The following is an 18,516-nucleotide window of genomic DNA, read 5'->3' as shown; positions in this document are numbered from 1 at the left end:
ATTTTGAGCTTTTTCCACTTCTATTGACCTGCTTCAGAAACTTTTTTACTTATGAGAATATAAAAAACAGTGGCTAGGGATAACATTGGTTTATGATATTTGAGAACACTGGAAAGTGTAACTGTACTGACGGCTGGAAACACAATTAGATTTTTGGAGTTTGTTATTGTTTATTACAGTATATTTTGGGGTGGTTACAGCGTGGTTTGTTTGTAATTTGTTATGCCAGTTGGCATTTTTCACTTTCAGTATGTTTTTTTTTTTTTTAAATATTGCAAATTACAAGTCAAAACAGAAAATAACAGATAATAGCAGACAATACGCTACCTATCAGTAAGAGCATAGCTGCCGAGTATACAGGACTATACAGAAACATGGTTGCAAGTTTATAGATGACCAAAACAGGAAGCCAGTGTTCTCAGGATGGTCATTAGCTAGTTGGGGAGTTGAATGGCAGCAAGCAAAACATTGTTCAAGAGAACATAGGATCCAGGTGGATTGCATGGTGCTCATTAAAGCAGAGGTAAGAAAAGAGATGAAAGCTTCTCTGCAGTAAGGAAGCAAAATATTATAATAAAAGATGATGGTGGGAGGTGGGATAGAAGATAGGGGACATCGACAGAGTTGTATAAAGTACTCGAAACCCATACTTGAGTAAAAGTACAAGTGCTCGATCAAAAAGTGACTTGAGTAGAAGTGGAAGTGCTCGATCAAAAAGTGACTTGAATAGAAGTACTAAAGTATTCAACATTTTTTGTACTTAAGTATTGCAAGTCGTTTTTTAAAAAATTTTGCTACTCAAGTACTGAAAGTAAAAGTACAAGTAGTTTTGAAAAAAAAATTGCTACTCAAGTACTGAAAGTAAAAGTACAAGTACTGTGTTATGTAGTTATTAAAGAAAGAAGTCAAAAGTTTGAACATCATATTGTTTTTTATTATTTCAAATGCAGCTTTTATTTATACATACAGTAGCATTTATTTTCGTATGCGCTGATAATACACGTTTTGAGCTTCATGAAACCTGCCATCTACTGTTCTGGCAGTGGTAATTTTTATAATTGTAACGAGTAACTATGCAGCACAAAAAAAAAATATCGGAGTAGAAGTATTGAAATCATTGAAAAAATGTAGTGAAGTAAAAGTAGAAGTAGGAGAAAAAAAATTATACTCCAGGAAAGTACAGATACCGCCTTTCGGTACTTAAAGCGGTTGTAAACCCTAAAAAATAAAATAAAAAAAACCTGCAAGACAAAGGCATAATGAGCTAGTATGCATCGCATACTAGCCCATTATGTGTAACTTACCTTAGAACGAAGCCCCGACACGGACCCCCGGACATCGCTGCGGGCGCTGCCATGATCCCTCGCCGTCTCCTCCGGGTTCGGCGGCTCCGGCGCGGTGATTGGCCGGAAGAGACAGCTCTGGCGCGATGATTGGCCAGAGCCGCGATGACGTCACTCCCGCGCATGTGCGCGGGAGTGATTTTCCGGCAAGCTCCCGGCAAACTAATTGAAGGTCCCCCCGGACTTTCAGAGCGCATGCGCCGCTCGCGCGAGCGGCTGCATGCACTGTAAATATCTCCGAAACCATGCCGGTTTAGGAGATATTATTTGTACCTACAGGTAAGCCTTATTATAGGCTAACCTGTAGGTAAAAGTGTCAAAAAGCGGGATACTACCGCTTTAAGTACAGCAGTGAAGTAGATCTACTTAGTTACTATACATCTCTGGACATCGAGGACAACCAGCCCAAGGACCCAAAGCCTAAAGTGTTACTAAACCCACAACAGTAAAATTGATCATTAAAAAACCCCGCAGTTGAGCTGCATTTTTACTGCCCTTCAACTACTCCCCATTTTTCTGCAGAGACAGCAGCAGCAGCTTGGGATGTACACATGCCACAGACACAATGCCTTGCATCCATGCAGGAATTATACCTCCAGCGCAACACATTCATATGAATGTGGAAACACTGCAATTGCCCTGCAACCACGCACGATACAACGCCTCCTCACCACCTGTCTATTGTTGTCTGAAGAGTGATCCAAACGTGGATCCCACTTCAAACAGCAAAGCAAGTTTTAACAAGCCCTTACAAACATTCTCTGTTTTCAGTCACTTTTGGTGAAAGTGCAGTTTGATCCCCTAAGTCCTAAAAAGAAGATAAGGAGCCAATTTAAAGGTTTCCTGATCATGTGATTACCATTGTTAACCAATTATGGTGATTACAGGGAAGGTTTTTTTTACAGTAATTGTTTCTGTGCTTCTGTCTATAGGACTGCATATGTGCGTATATATACTGTATACCTGTGGCAAGACTATACTGTATCTATATTGTAGCTATACTGCATGCAGGTTAACTGGGACTGTCGTTAAATGCAAAGATGCTCTTAAAGGGTCCTAATGATAGCCAGCAGGAGAACATCTTATCCACTTTACCACCGGAGGATTTTGCTGTCTTCCGTCCAGGCCACTTTTTGCGATTCGGCGCTGTGCGACTTCAACTGACAATTGCGCGGTCGTGCGACGCCGTACCCAAACGAAATTTACGTCCTTTTTTTCCCACAAACAGAGCTTTCTTTTGGTGGTATTTGATCACCTGTGCGATTTTTACTTTTTGCGCTATAAACAAAAAAATAGCGTTTATTTTGAAAAAATAACAATATTTTTAACATTTTTTTATATGAAATTCCCCCCAAAAAAGATGTAAAAACCAATTTTTTAAAAAATTTTTGGCCAATTTGTTTTATGCTACATATGTTTGGTAAAAAAAATCGCAATAAGCGTATTTTGATTGGTTTGCGCAAAAGTTATTGCGTTTACTAACAAAGGGAAAGATTTCTGTCATTTTTGGTGTTTTTTTTTTTAACGCGTAATGGCGGCGATCTGCGATTTTTTTTGCGGGACTGCGACATTGCGGCGGACAGATCGGACCCTTGACTGACATTTTTGACACTTTTGGGGGTACCAGTGACATTACTGCAGTAATCAGTGCTATATATATGCACTGTTACTGTAAAAATGACACTGGCAGGGAAGGGGTTAATTTTATTGGAGAGGGAGGGGTTAATGTATGCCTGGTGCTTACTGACGTGTAGGGGGGGAGGTGACTGAGTGAGTCATGGACAGATCGGATGTCCAGCTATGCTGAACAGTCCGATCTGTCACTCCCTGTCACTATGGAGATCCGCCCGCTGTGTTTACACACAGCGGGCGGATCTCCAGACTCGATCCCCGACAATCGGGTAAGAGCAGCGGCAATCGCCGCTGCTCCTCCCCTGGCCCGACTCCCGCTGTGAATGAAAACAGCGGGAGCGAGCCTCCGGCGGCCCGCAAGCGCCGCCCAGAAGGGGGAGTGTCTGACGACGTAGTAGTACGTCGTCAGACGATAACGAGCCACTCTGCCGCAGTAATATTACTGTGAGCAGACGTAAAGTGGTTAAAGGACTGCCTCTCCTGTAATAATTATTCTGCAAGCCCCCTTTGTTCTCCTGCTCCTTCTGCTTCAAACCTCCTTTTCTTCTGGACAGTGCATACCCAGTTGGTGCAAGACTAGCATTGCCCTCATAAATGCGCTCTGGCAGCATAGTTCCAGCATTCAGTAGATTAAACTTTACTAGTGCGCACTACTGCACTTGAGGTGGCCTTGCTACTCTTTATGCTGATCTGGACTCAAATGTCATCTTATGGCTAGTCCTTACTGTTAATCACTTTGTATGCTAAATTGTGTTATTACCATTGTTTTATTTTATTTATTTATTTTTATTTAAGAAAAAGTTTATTTAAAAACGGTAGAAAATACAAACATGGAAAAACAAACAGAGTTGCTTAGCATCATAACAATACAGAAAGAAATGGTTCACCAAGAACATAATACATCTCAGAACAGTGTTACGGATATAAACAAGTTCACATTGTGCATCACACCTGAAAGCCAATATCAACCATGCCAACATCCCATCCTGTTTATATAATATAATATTATAATTATAATATAATAGGCATATAATACACTCGGAATCTCTCACACGGCAAAGGCAGAACAGTACATTTCACAAGTGTTCATCCTACCGGGCATTGTAGTTCTCTTGTCATGACCAACTCATGCGGGGATAACCCAGGTACATCCAACCAAGGAGACCATAGCCTATCAAATTTGGTGAGTCGGCCCCTGTGCTGATATATATATATCACTCCAGGAGGCGCATCCTTCCCATATGTGTCACCCACAACTTCACCAAGGGGGCAGTCGCCAATTTCTAGCCCAGGAGAATTACTCTTCTGGCCTGGAAAAGGGTCCTGGAGAGGGCTAACCTAGTTCTCTCCTCTGGTCCAACATCCTCAAGTATGCCTAGCAGACAGGGTATAGGGCTTAAGGGGACATTTACTGAGAAAACACCATTCAGCGTGGAGACAACCTCAGTCCAGTATCGGTGCAGCTTGGGTCACCGTCAGAGGTGGTGGATCAGATCGCCTGGGGCTCGTCTACATCTGTTGCACAATGGGTCTGGTAGTCTACCCATCTTATGTAACTTCACTGGGGTATAGTGTGCTCTAAGTAAGATATACAGTTGGGACACCTTTTGTGAGATGTTAAGGGAACAAGTATTCACCGATTGAAGAGCTTCATCCCACTGATCCCCCATCAGCTCCCCCACATCCCCCTCCCATTAGAACATTGCCTTGTTCCGATTACCTTTCAAGTGTTCCAGCAACAACATAGAGTAGCATTGGGAAATAAAACCCTTTGCTCCCTGACTGATTGAATGAGATGAAAAATGGGGGTAGGCGACAAAGACCAATTTGTAGCAGGTCCTTTCACCTTAATTGCATGGGCCAACTGAAGGTAATAGTATAGCATGTTATCTGGCAAAGCATATCTGCCCTTAAGATCCGAGAAAGACATCAGCTTCCCACTATAAAATACCTGGGAGACATACACTATCCCCCGAGCACGCCACCTGGGCCCCTGCTGCAATTTAGCTAGTTCAGTGTAGATATTATTTCCCCAAAGGGGGTTATATGCAGTGTATCCCGTGACACGTTGTAACTGTTTTGCCTTATTCCAGACCTTTTGAATAAGAACATAAGTGGGTTGTTGTTTATTGGGCTTTATTAATGCCTGGGCTTCTAAGCCCTCGGGGATAGCTCTCGCTGAGGTACCTATCAATAGGAGATGGGCAAAAGACCCCCCAGGACCTGGGGACATAGAACCTACAAGGTGCTGAAGTTGGGCAGCCAAGTAATAAATCCAGCTATTAGGAAGTGCAAGGCCCCACCGTCCTTGGAGTTTTGTAGTTGTTCTAGTTTAATTCTAGGTGGTCTCACCCCCCAAAGTAGTGTCCTAAAAAGGGTATTTTTCACCCTAAATACTTTAAGGTGCACCTCAACAGGGCAATTATGGAGAACATATAGTAGTTGGGGCATTATGATCATCTTGATCAAGTTCGCCTTGCCTGCCAGAGACATTTTAAGCCTATTCCATATATTCATTTTATCTCTAAACCTGGAAAGGAGAGGTTGTATTTTGAGTTGACAGTAATCTAAAATGGCAGGGGAAATCTGAATACCTAGATAACGAAAAGAAGTTCCTAAGGGAATGGGACCCGGGGCCACCACTGCCCGTGCCGCATCTTTGTCTAAAAGCATTGGTGCGGATTTAGTCCAATTGATGGTGAGGCCAGAGAAGTTCCCAAATTCCGAGATTATAGACATGTCATTGGTCAAGGAGGACGAAGTATCCCCCAGGAACAACATCATGTCATCGGCATATAGCATGATTTTCTAGTGAATATCGCGGTACCAAAACCCGGTCAGCAGGGGGCTATCTCATAACAGGGCTGCAAGAGGCTCTATTGCTATAGCAAACAACAGAGGGGACAAGCCTGTCTAGTGCCCCTGCGCAATGCGAAATCTGGTGACACCCTGTCTGACACCCTGATCGCCACCCGTGGGGATATATACAGTAGTCTCACCCAAGCGATAAAGCGCCCCCCAAACCTAGACCGCACCCGACAAAGATAGGGCCAGCTGACACTGTCAAACGCCTTATTGGCATTGAGAGACAACAGTGCCCTCTGGCCCATGTTGTCTGCTGGGGTTTGCATATTTAGAAATAGATGTCTACGGTTAGTGGCTGTAGATTTTTGGGGCATAAACTCTGCCTGATCCGAGTGAATAATTGAATGAATACATTTGTTTACACGCATGGCCAGTACTTTCGCTAGGATTTTCACATCACTTTGCAGTAAGGATATGGGTCTGTATGAACTAGGATCCATGGAGTCTTTCCCAGGCTTTAGCAACAATATTATACTGGCCCTAGACATAAATTCAGGCAGGGTGCCCAGTATAGCAGCAACATTAAATACCTCCAACAATCTGGGCAGCACCACCTCACTATAAGTGGTGTATATGTCCATGGGGATCCCATCGTCCCCGAGGGCCTTACATGTAGGGAAGGAGCAGGCAGCCACCTTCAACGCTTCCAAGGTGAGCGGGGCATCCAAAGCCTGACAAGCTGCTGGAGACAAAGCGGGCAAATTTACACCGTCAAGGTAAGCAGCTAGAGACTCAGGCAGGTAGCAATCTCTGGAACCGTAGAGATCTGAATAGAAGTCAGCTAAGGTGAGAAAAACCTGATCTGGGTCGGTGACCACGCTCCCCGTAGGGAGAGGAATCGCACCAATGACTGGTGAGGATTGTTGAGATCTGCCTATCCTTGCCAGTAGTCTACCTGTCCTCTCCCCCTCCTCATAGAATGCCATTTTAGTAAAAAAGCATTTCTTTTCCACGGCGGAGGCTATCAAGCTATCCAGAGAATCCTGGGCGGCCATCCATGCTTCCCTCGCAGAGTCAGAGGATTGCGTAATATACACAAGTTCCAGCCAATGCACCTGGCCTTCAACCTGCTCCAGGAGGGAGGAGGATCTTCATTTGATGGCGTTAATTTCTGTGATAAAAATACCCCTGAGGTGTGCCTTAAAAGTTTCCCATTTCAGAAAAATATCATCACATTGGGAGTGGGAGCAAAAAAAAAAACAGTAATTTGATGAGAGATATACTCATGGGAGGAAAACAACTTCAACCAGAAAGCATTTAGCTTCCATGGTGCTCAACACAGTGTGGATGACGGTCTAGTATAGAGCCACACCACTAGCGGAGAGTGATCCGGAACTCCGCGAGGCAGGTACTCAATCTTGGAGGTGTACCCGGGGACATGACCCGACCCCAAAAAGAAAAAGCACGAAAACTGCTTGGTGTGAGGATTACAAAGGCACCGTAGGTCCAACCAGCCCACCTCCACCAACAGTCGGCTCAAGGTAGTACCCCTCCCTCGAGACCCAACCGGGGCAGAGGGTGCCTATCCAACTGAGGGTCAGGGCAGCAGTTAAAGTCCCCCAAAACGATCACTGGGATGTCAGGTTTATCAGCCAGGTACATCAGCAACAGTTGCAATATTTCCCTAGGGAAAGGGGGAGGAACATATACATATGCCAGGATTAAAGTTAACATGTACAATTTACAGTGCAGAAGTATGAAACGGCCCAGTACATCTATTAGTTAATCCAGTTCCTTGTATGCCAATGCCTTGTGCACCAGTACACTCACTCCGCGAGAATAGGCAGAGTAAGGGGAGTGGTACATCTTATCAACCCACGAGTAATGGAGACAGTTAACTGTTTCCTTAGTTAAATGAGTTTCTTGTAGGCCTACAATGGCTGGATGGAATTTTCTAATGCAGGACGCAATCATGGTGCATTTGAGAGGAACATTCACTCTTCTGACATCCCAGGACACCAAAGGGGTAACTGGCGGATCAGCCATAGACCAGAAGTAGCAAGAAGCGGTGAGCCTGTACTCTCCAGGCCCAGGCAGATGGCCTCCACTTGTAGCCATCGGTAGGTGGTATGCTAGCTCTCGCATCAAGGGATTCATCAGGCTGAGATGAACACTGCATAGAGGCACTTGGTGAAATCCAGAGAGGACCAGGTGGAAACAAAGGGGGAGAAAGCCTAAAAAAAAGAAAAGGAATGCAGCCACCATAAGCCATGCTGACTATTCATTCATAATCATGAGAGATCACTATAGCACTAAGCTTAGAGAGGGCATATAGATCTGTGCTGGCTGAACCTCCTCCCACACAACGCCCATAATTTGGTCTTCAAAAGGGGGTGGAGGTAAAAACCAGCATACAGAGGTGCGTTTTGGGGACAACGGGGCCACTTATCAAACGGGACCAAGTGCTATATACATTTGGTCCCCTCTGGAGTTAAATCAAATTTAAAACATTTTAAGAATAGTTCTTCTTTAAAGGAAGACACAAGAGCTCTTTTAAAACCTTGAAGATTTAATCTGCCCAGCCAGTAAATGATATTACTTAAAGTGGAACTAAGTTCCTTCTATCAAACAAACCAATAATGTTTTCTGCACTGTTTTTATTTAAAGTGTACATAAACTCTAAAGCCTCACACACTACTAGTTTTTTTTTCAGTTGAACAATGTTAGTACAGTGATTTCTCCTGCTGAGCTATTGGGTTCTGATAGGGGGGTGGCTCCCCCCCCCCCCAACCAAAACACTCCAATCAGTGCTCTGGGGTTAAAACCAGGTTAAAATTAAGAAGAAAAGTGTGGGGGAAAAAAAACAAACGTATGCATACACCACATTTTAGGACCATTAGGCTGCAATACTATCAATATTTAGGTTTGAGTTTGGATACGCTTTAAATTCTGCTTTCTAGCACATATGCAGTGTGTGCTACATTTAAAGGGGAACTAAACACTCCAATACTTTAGAGACAAACAAGCTGCCATCTTAGGCTCTGGTTGACATGCTGTTGTCATGATGCTGCACATGTAATCAGTTATGACACCAGTCATTTAATGGCTTGATAGTTTGGTTGAGAGCACAAGAATGTAACTGTTTTGGTAAACGGTTAAATCAATGCGTTTAGTCCTGCTTTAAGGTATGTTTCTGGTGATAGATATGATATTACAGTTTCCAGTGTGTTTATATTGCTTCTCAGCTGAAGTCTTTAAATGGCCGGAGTCAAAGCTGGTCACGTGCAGCACCACAAAAAAAAAAAAATATTTGAAAGATGTTGAATAACTGGCCAAACTGGCTCTGAGTAGACTAACTGGCTCATTATAACTTGAGGGCTCCTATGTACATTTTCTAAATGCTTGAAGTGTTGTTGGAGTAACGTAATGCCAGAAGATAACAATCAATTTGTATCCCTCGGAAACTGAATGTGTACTTACCAAGCCATAGGTAAATAAAACCCAGTAATTTGTGGGCAGGAGTTTTGCACTTCTTCCTTATTGAATAGCAGAACTCACACGAAGAAACATATTTCATTTTCTTGCTCATCCTGTATGAGTTGGAGCCGTCGTATTTCTTGTTCAGGAGAGATAGACATTTTTCTCTTCTATAGCAGGGAAAACTTCCAAAATGGGTGAAGTGTTTTTTTACCACTTGACCAAGCTATAGGTTAGCTGTATTTACCTAAAACTAACATAACGACTTACAGACATTAGATGGTAGTTGGGTGTTTGGAAATGATCCAAGTGCTGAAAGAGCGCAAAGATCTTCTATCCATGACCGGAAGTGTTTTTGAGGGAATTTATCAAAATCGGAACAGTCAGAATCTGGAGCAGATGTGGCAACCACTCAGCTTTGATCTTTCTGATTTATTGCCATTGCACATATGCTCAAGATTCTGTCTTCTTCAGTTTTGATAAAGTCCCATCTTTACATGTATGAACGTGAATGTTTCTAGGAACAGGAGACACTTCATGAGCTGTTCTTATCTCAAAAACATATGATCTAATCCATATAATTTCATACTGGCCTGTTAGGAACAATTGCTATATCACGGGTATTCTAACATGCAGTAACATAAATATAATATAATACAGCATCATTCAATGCTGTTTAGTGTCTCCTGTTGAATTTCAGGACCCAAATAGAGAGTGGTTCAAGAACAAAAATGACAGATACTCACTTACTACTTCCCAGAACCAAGATAGCCATGGCTTCTACAACAAATAACAGCTACTCCCTCATTTCTTACCAGGACCAAGGCAGCCAGTGCTTCTAAAACAAATTCTAAATATTCCCTCACTTCTTCACAGGATCAAGATAGCCATTGCTTCTAGAACAGATCACAGCTGCCCCCTCACTTCACAGGACCAAGGTAGCCATTACTTCTGGATTGAAGCACAGACACTCCCTCATTTCCAGGACCAAGCTAGCCATTATTTCTAAACCAAATCACAGCTACTCCCTCCATTTTTTCCAGAACCAATGTAGCCATTGCCTCTAGAACAGGCATGTCCAACCTGCAGCCCGGGGGCCGCATGCGGCCCAGAGCCCCAGGCAATGCGGCCCACTGCCCCCTGACAATTTTTTTTTTGATGGGGAAGAAGGAATTCGGGTCGGGGGCACGGCCATAGCGGCTTCCAACTAACTGTAGGCTGCCTCGGAAGGGATCATCCTCTAGTTGTGTTAAATTAGTGCTGGGGGGGGGACGGCAGCGCGGGAAGGGGCGCAGCAGCGTTTTATTACTTATATACCTTAACTATAATATATATTTTATATGCAGCCCGAGAAAATTTCTCTACACTCAATGTGGCCCAGAGAAGCCAAAAGGTTGGACACTCATGCTCTAGAACAAATCACAGCTATTGTACTCCCTTACTTTTTCTATTGGTGAATACACCTGCAGCAGACTCTAAGACCCAAGAGTTACTGCTGAATGCTGGTCTATTCTGACATGCAAAGCTCTGGAACGTCCAGACATTGCTGACGTTTGCTTGCTCTTTACTTCTCCTGGCACATTGTTATTCACAATTGAGACTGCCATTCCTATTTGCAACTGAGAACGTAATGGTCCTATAGACATGTGTGGGGGCAGAAGCTCTGACACTACCTATAACTGTCAAGGTTCTGCCTGCTAGAATGGCCAGCTGTAACATTAAGGTTTTGGAGGATGATGCAGGTCTCTTCTCAATTAAAGTTTCTTTAATCTGTGTATTATCTGGCCCTTACAAAGCAGTAAGATACTTATAAAAGTAACGTAATAACAGATAATGGGCAGAAATTAGCAAGTATTTTTATCACACATCTTTGTTACATGAGTGCTCAGTAATTAGGACAAAGAGCACAACTCTGGAACCAGAAGCACATGCAGGAGTGTACATCCCAAAGCAAAGGTTCTACTACCTAGGGGGATTATAGAAGATTTCTCATTACATCCCCCCCCCCCCCCCCTCTTCCCAATAGCATTCTCCTTGTCACACGTAAGTACTTTGACAAGCTGCTGTTATGATGGATCCATCTCTTTCTATGCTGTTGTCAAATCTGCCATGTGGGGAGGGGAAGGGGGCATAACAATGAAAAAAAAAATGTAATGATAGTTCTTTTTTATGGAAGTTAAGCATAATAAATTAGATTTAGCACCATGAAGCTTCAGTAAACATTACTGGTATCCTTGTGTGATTCTCAAAGGGGCTTGCCAATCTAAGGAACCAGTGTGGTGTGAACAGAGAGCATGTTGCCCTTTATGCTGTCGATAGTTAATGTATATATGTATCGGTACTAGTAACTATATGCTACTGATTTCCATAAATATACCTAAGGTGGGTAAAGGTCATGACACTTTTTATCCACAGTCATTATGACATTATTTGTTTTAAGTGTCACCTTTTTTATATTCAGTGTGCTTTAAAAGTCACTTTGTGTTCCACAGCTCTATTAAAACTCTATTTCACGTGTATAGACACGTGTTTACACATTACTCTGTTATTAACCTATGTCTTGTTTGCACAAAACAGACACAAGGTAACATTGCAATGACCTACTCGTGTTCCAATTTTATCTTCTTTATTTAAGATATCCGTCCTTATATTCAAACGTCTCATTCTGGTGACATTTTTTTTATTTATTTAATTTGTCACTTTACCATTCTCCTTCACTTCCAACTTCCTAAAAGTGGAAATCCAGCTGTCAGCATATTTTTTTCTAAATAATGCAAAAGTATCAGAGTGCCAGAGCCGCCATATTGTAATGTATACATTAAAGATGCTTTCCTCCCCAACTAATAACTGAAATTGTTTAAAAAACTAATATAAATGTTCCTTCACTTACTGTAATTTAAGGTCACATGACACTCCAAGCCCTAGGTCTTCTATTTTCTTCACTACAAAAGAGTTCTTCTTTGGGTGTGTACATGATCACGTTCTATTGGTTGTCCAGTGGAGGGGTCCTCTAAGGCAGTGTTCCTCAACCTTTTTTCAGTCAAGGCACCCTTAGAGCCGGTTCACATACAGGCGACCCGACTTCCCGGGACGACCTGTGAAGTCGCGGTGCACAGCTCGCACCACGACCTCGGAGCGGCATGCACGGACTTCATATCATTGAAGTCAATGCAGGTCGCTCCAGGTCGCCCCAAAGTAGTACAGGACCCTTTTTCTAAGTAGGAGCGACTTGTGTCGCTCCTATTAGAACGGGTCCTGTGCTACTCTATGGCAGGCGACCCACGGCGACTTGTCAGGCGACCAGGTCGCCTGACAAGTCGCCCCAGTGTGAACGGGGTCTTAAAATGATAGACAATCTCAAGGCACCCTTTCAATTTATGGACAGTCTCAAGGCTCCCCGTTCTAAAATGTAAAATACTATTCTAATCGTTTTCCATAATGCGGCAGCATGGACACACGTAGGACACCCAACATTAGAGGTGATTTACTCCTACAAAGCAAATACACTTTTGCACACTAGAACCAACTAGTATTCCAATGTTTCTCCTCTCCCTCAGTTTCTCTTCATCACTCAGCTAATGTGACCCCAGTGTTGATGGAGAGGGGCAGGGGAGGATCAAACAAGAATGCCGTGCAAGCGATCGACACCCTTCTCATCAACACTGATGACATCACTGATTGTTAGGACGCCAGTGGCTGAAAGGTTGAAATGGTGCACAATAAAAACCTGTGGCTTTGTGTATCTAAAAGGCAGGCTTGCTCCACCTACTGGCTTGTATACATTTTTGGGCAATTTTTAGGGCATTTTGCCAGGGCACCCCTGAAGAAACCTCAGGGCACCCAAGGGTGCTTGGGCACCCTGGTTGAAAAAGGCTGCTCTAAGGGTCTAGAAGTCTGCAGTGGTGTAATGATGTCTGGAAGATACAACTGATCTATGCATGTACAGACTGCAGCGTTGGATTCACTGGGTGTCAATGTCACTCACAAAAGATGTGCCAGCAAAGGATACAGACGGTAGAGATTTCAAGTATAAAAAAGGCTTCAAAAGGCATTTATTTATTTAACTGGTGAACAGGTGGGAGGGGGGGGGGGGAGCTTTGCCTAGAGAGTATACCATAGCATTCCCCTTGCTTTTCTGTCTAACAGTTCCTATACACAGAGGCTGTTGTAACCATTTATTATACACTCTCCCATGTCACAGCTCTCTAGCAATCCCTAAATAAAAGCTGTATGTAAAAATCTTTTCTCGATTGGTTGGAATTGTTTTTCCCATTCGCTGATCTCAGCACAGTCTCGCATTGAAGGTTCAGAAATGAAACTACTGCAAAGCGGGAAGCAGAATCAGAGTACTATATAGTAATAAGAAATGATGGCTGTTATATACCTTATATATAAAATTACAAAGAGGTACACTATTCTCAGGCTTTCACACTGTCATACTAACTTGCAAATCAAACATTTGATTTAATTTCGAATTATTCATAATATGGAAGATATGATTTCATGTAAAAATTTGTGATAGAATGATTTCAAACAAGAAAGGACAAAACTGTTGGCACTGTCAATAGTACTTGTAATAAATAAAGTAATAAATATGGGTGTGACTATAGCCGCAACAACTGATACAGCTTTTATGAGATCTATCAGCATAGACACATGGAGAAATGAATCCGGGCTTTAATAAACTTGACGACATTGTACTGAATCATGTTCATGGTACATAATCCCTTACATACATCAGGAGAATCCATACTTTTTCTTCTGCTCATACACCATTCATGGTAACAGGCAGTTGTGATACACCTGTTTAAAACACCTATGGAGGCAGATGTATTTATTGTATAAAACTGTCACACTGATAGTTCTTTCCTTACCCAGCTACATATCACAGCCAAGCCGTGTTTTGGCAGAAAGTAATAAACTGGTCAAAGAACGAAAGGGACATGTTTTGTTTGCTGCTTTAATTGAGTTTAAAGCCTACAAGGGCAAATGTGGATGGTCCCTTTAATGCCTCAATTATACTTGCGGTGGTGTCCTTACCTCCTCCGAATATTGACTCCCCTTGGCAGTTGACAGGTCTGTAGGCAGGTGCAGTCTACTTTCTCCACTGTAGGTGGCACTCATCCGCAACAGCATTGTAGCTGGAGAGGAAGTCAAGAGGAACATAGTTCCTCTATGGTTTCCTGGGTCACTGGGAAAGCAATCCAGTTGGATGCTGCTGCCCCATGTGACTCTGGCAGCCCTCTTGGGTCACGCAGAGCATATTTAAGGCCCTGACTCTCCGGCTTGGTGCGCTTAATGCAAGTGGGTAGCGTAGGGAAAGGTACCCCATCAGTTAGGGACAGCACTAGCAGTAGGGAAAGGTTCCTGATGATAAGGGAAAGGGTAGGGTTGCAACTCCTCTGGATGTCTTCCTGCTTGCCTTTTCACGTTGCTGAACAATGAGTGTACACGGTTGGGCAGCCTTCCCACTGGGTTTGTTGTGAACTGTTGCTGCATTACTTCAATACAAGTCTTCTATTGCAACTGACTGTGTGAATTATTGCCATTGCACCATGCTGCACCCCACTTACAGGTGGTTGGGAGGTGGTATGTCCCTTCTTCATTGCCTGTTTTAATACTTTTTTTTAAATAAGACCACAGCGCCATGCTGCACCTGCATGCATTACAAACAACTTAATTAAATTTAACAATTTCCCAATCTCCCTTTGGGATTAATAAAAAGTTCTGTAATCTGTAAGTATTCTAGTAAGAATTCTACATGTATTCTGTATGAATGTGTCAGGTTTGGTAGTGGTACTGCAGCAGTGCTCTCTGATTGTGATGTGGGGTATCATTTTTGTTGCAGACCTGCCTCAAAGCATCGCAGCTACAATATATGTCCCACCCTACCCCCTAGGGTTAATATGGGCATAAATGCCTATTTTTACCAACCCCCCCCCCCCCCCAGCTGAAAGTGTAAAGGCAAACTTCATTCAGTCCCATCACAACCTTGGTTGTGTGTGTTATATTATAATCAATTTAGTGCAGTTTCCTGTGAAAAAAAAATTAAAAATGATTTGGATCTGCAGACTTGTTAGAAACCTGCTTGTATATCTTTTGAATCATTCTGGGTCTCGTTATCGGCAGCATATGCAATATATAGAGTAAAATAAATTTTTTCTACTAGACCAGCATTTCTCAACCTTTTTAAAATGAATGAACCCTTGAAATAACTGTCAAATTCTAAGAATCCCCTGGTAATATTATTATATCTACAGTTCATGATACATAAGCATGATGGTCACTGAGAAGAATGCTCCTCCTTACATTTGTGGTCATTGGGAAGAATCACCCCCTTACTGATAGCTACAAGCACCATTGGTTTCTCATCAGAGAGGCAGAAATTGCTCACTTCTCAAGGAACCCCTATAAACCTCTGGAGGAACCCTAGGATTACACAGGACCCTGGTTGAGAAAGACTGTGCTGGACTGTCATTCTGTAATAAAAAAAAAGGCAAAAAGGAGGACTCCAGTGGTTGTTGTAGGTCAGGTGATCATATTTCATTTTGAGTTCGCTGTTCACAACACTTCAAGCATTACCGTGTTTCCCCCGAAAATAAGACCTATCTCTGTTTTCTAGGATGGCTGCAATATAAGCCCTACCCCGAAAATAAGCCCTAGTTAAAATCCTTGTAAAATCATGTAATCCACTCTGTAAAATGATTATATAATGTTCAGTGTGTGTCTTTGTGTAACATTATTGTAAAAAATACCTTATTTACGGCGCTGTTGGGCGCTCATGTGACCCGCCAGAGCTCACCTCCTACTCCCAGCTGATGCCAGCTGCCCCTCCCTCTGCAGTGCTTGGAGCAGGGCTGACATCAGTGGGGATCACGGCAGTGCCCGGAGTGGGACAGAAGAGCTCCGGTAGGTCATGTGAGGGCCCAGCGGTGCTGTAAATAAGGTACTTACCACAATGTTACATAAAGACACACACTGGACAATAAATAATCCATTTACAGAGCAGATTAAATTTAACAAGGAATTTAACCAGAGTTTATTTTTGGGCATACGGAGATGCTGACTCCTGAGTGGACAGGGAGGGAGAAGTGGAGAGGAGACAAATAAGGCATCCCCTGAAAATAAGCCCTAATTAATTTTTTGTAGCCAAAATTAATATAAGACCCGGTCTTATTTTCGGGGAAACACGGTATTCAGCGAAGCATTGTAAAGAGCAATGATGGCATCAAACCAATCACATCTCAATTTACTGAAATTAAGAAAATGTATCATAACTGGTTGATTAGAATGCTGTACTGTACACATTTATTGTTATCAGATGGGCGGGTGCAGATGGGCTTTTGTTTACATCAGAACTGTCTACTATGAAAGTAACAATATTGTATACGAATTCTTATTCTAGGAAATTTGTTACCGTTGATGTGTCCTCACAACATTTCCCAAGTATGGTGTCTAATAATGAACACAACACAAAGCCCCTCGTCATTCATCCATGTACAGAACAGCAGCCAATCCAGCAACGAGACAAACCTGAGCATTGCAACATCATTCGGGAGCAAATACAACCTCTACATTGGTTTAATATTAGCAGTAAGCTCCAGCTTTTTCATCGGGTCAAGTTTCATCATGAAGAAAAAAGGCCTTTTACGGTTGGCTGAAAAGGGAGTCACCAGAGCAGGTAGGAAAAATAAGACTTGTTTGCTTATGATAAGATAAGTACCACATTTCAGGTAATCGTCATAGCATGTAATATATTAGAGCTGCAGGAAATGTCATGTCACCAGTCTCATGAACCTGCATGGTTGTATGAAACGTACTTCAAATGGGCCATATTTTAAAAATATCTAGAACATTATAAACATGTCATAGTTCCTGTTTTTACATGCCTGTGGGTACTTGTAGATCTTCTTCAAAAATAATAATTATATAATTTAGGGGCATTTGTGAAGGGGGGGGGGGTGTCTTTTTGACTTACGCATTTCATTTAATTAATTTTGTTAAAATAAGTCTCTAAAAAAAAAAAATGTAATTTTTGCCATGATGCCGTAGAAAATGAATTTGCAGCTCTTCAAAAAACAAAAGCAAGGCGATTCAACACAAAGGTTTCTGTTCCCAGTAAAAATAATATAACTGGAAATAAAAAATTGTCAAAGCCCATAGTAGAAATTTTTTTTTTTTTTTTGAAAATCTACCTCTAGGGCACAACTTTAGTATAGTAACAGCAAGGTATTTTGCCAAAACAAACCACATTTAAAAAAAAAAAATGTATTTTACAAAATGCAACTTTTATGTACTACATTGGCTATGGATATGGATAACCAGCTTCTGGAACAAAACAGCAAGGCTTTTTCTTATATGAGTGGAGCTTTTAGTACACTGAGTCTGTAAATAAATTGTCAAATAATGAAACTCAAACAAGGTTGCCAAACACTCCTGGGTTTAGCTGATCATTTACTGTATGGCATATTCATTTTTAATTTTCGGTAAAATTGAGGGTGAGGCAGAGATATAGAAAGGTGCCCATTTCTCATTTGAGAACATTTGTGTTTAGGACAAGTCTCACAGTTGTTTTATCAATGTATTTGGAAACAGCTGTAAAAATCGTATAATATTATGCAAAATATTAAGTCCCCAGTTCATGCTTCCCCCAAGGGTTCAATAACCTTTTTTGCCTAGGGGTAAGAAATAATCAGCGATATTAACCTTATGTCCCGCTCCTGCAAACTTTCTCCTCTATGCCCTTCAAAGCCTCTCCTCCTTACTGCTGGACCAGTCAGAGAATCTAACAAGTCATCAAATACAATGCAGGACTGTTGTGCCTCGATTCTATGTGAGGAAGTTCCTACATACCAGGAACTTTGTAGACTGGAAAAGAGCGCCATCTGCTGAGGAATAAGATATAGTTTCTTTCTCCCTAGACCATGGGTCTCCAAACTATGGCCCTCCAGTTGTTCAGGAACTACAATTCCCATCAGTTCTGGTCGCCAGTCCTCAGGAGGGATGTGTTGGAGCTGGAGAGAGTCCAGAGAAGGGCAACTAAACTAATTAGGGGATTGGAGGACCTTAATTATGAAGAGCGTCTGCAATCGCTTGATTTATTCTCCCTGGAGAAGAGATGTCTGAGAGGGGACATGATAGCAATTTATAAATATCTCAATGGTGATCTCGGCATAGAAAAACAGCTATTCAGTCGAAGGAATTGCATGAGGACTCGAGGGCATACAATGCGATTAGAGAAGCGTTTTAACCTCAGGCA

At 42.3% G+C, this 18,516-nt stretch overlaps 1 protein-coding gene across 1 annotated transcript in view; it reads left to right on the top strand.

Annotated features, from left to right (window-relative positions):
- NIPAL1 (NIPA like domain containing 1) overlaps positions 1-18,516 on the top strand; it is a 61,539-nt gene that overhangs the window by 11,541 nt on the left and 31,482 nt on the right. Inside the window, exon 2 of the mRNA XM_082259627.1 lies at positions 16,663-16,938. Within this exon, the coding sequence (XP_082115753.1) occupies positions 16,663-16,938 (276 nt within the window). The remainder of the gene's footprint in view (positions 1-16,662; positions 16,939-18,516) is intronic.

This window comes from Pelophylax lessonae (assembly GCF_965119305.1).
Source record: "Pelophylax lessonae genome assembly, chromosome: 1".
Lineage (NCBI taxonomy): Eukaryota > Metazoa > Chordata > Amphibia > Anura > Ranidae > Pelophylax > Pelophylax lessonae.
The sequence above is the reverse complement of the archived record's forward strand: the minus strand, read 5'-3'. Positions and strand labels throughout refer to the sequence as shown.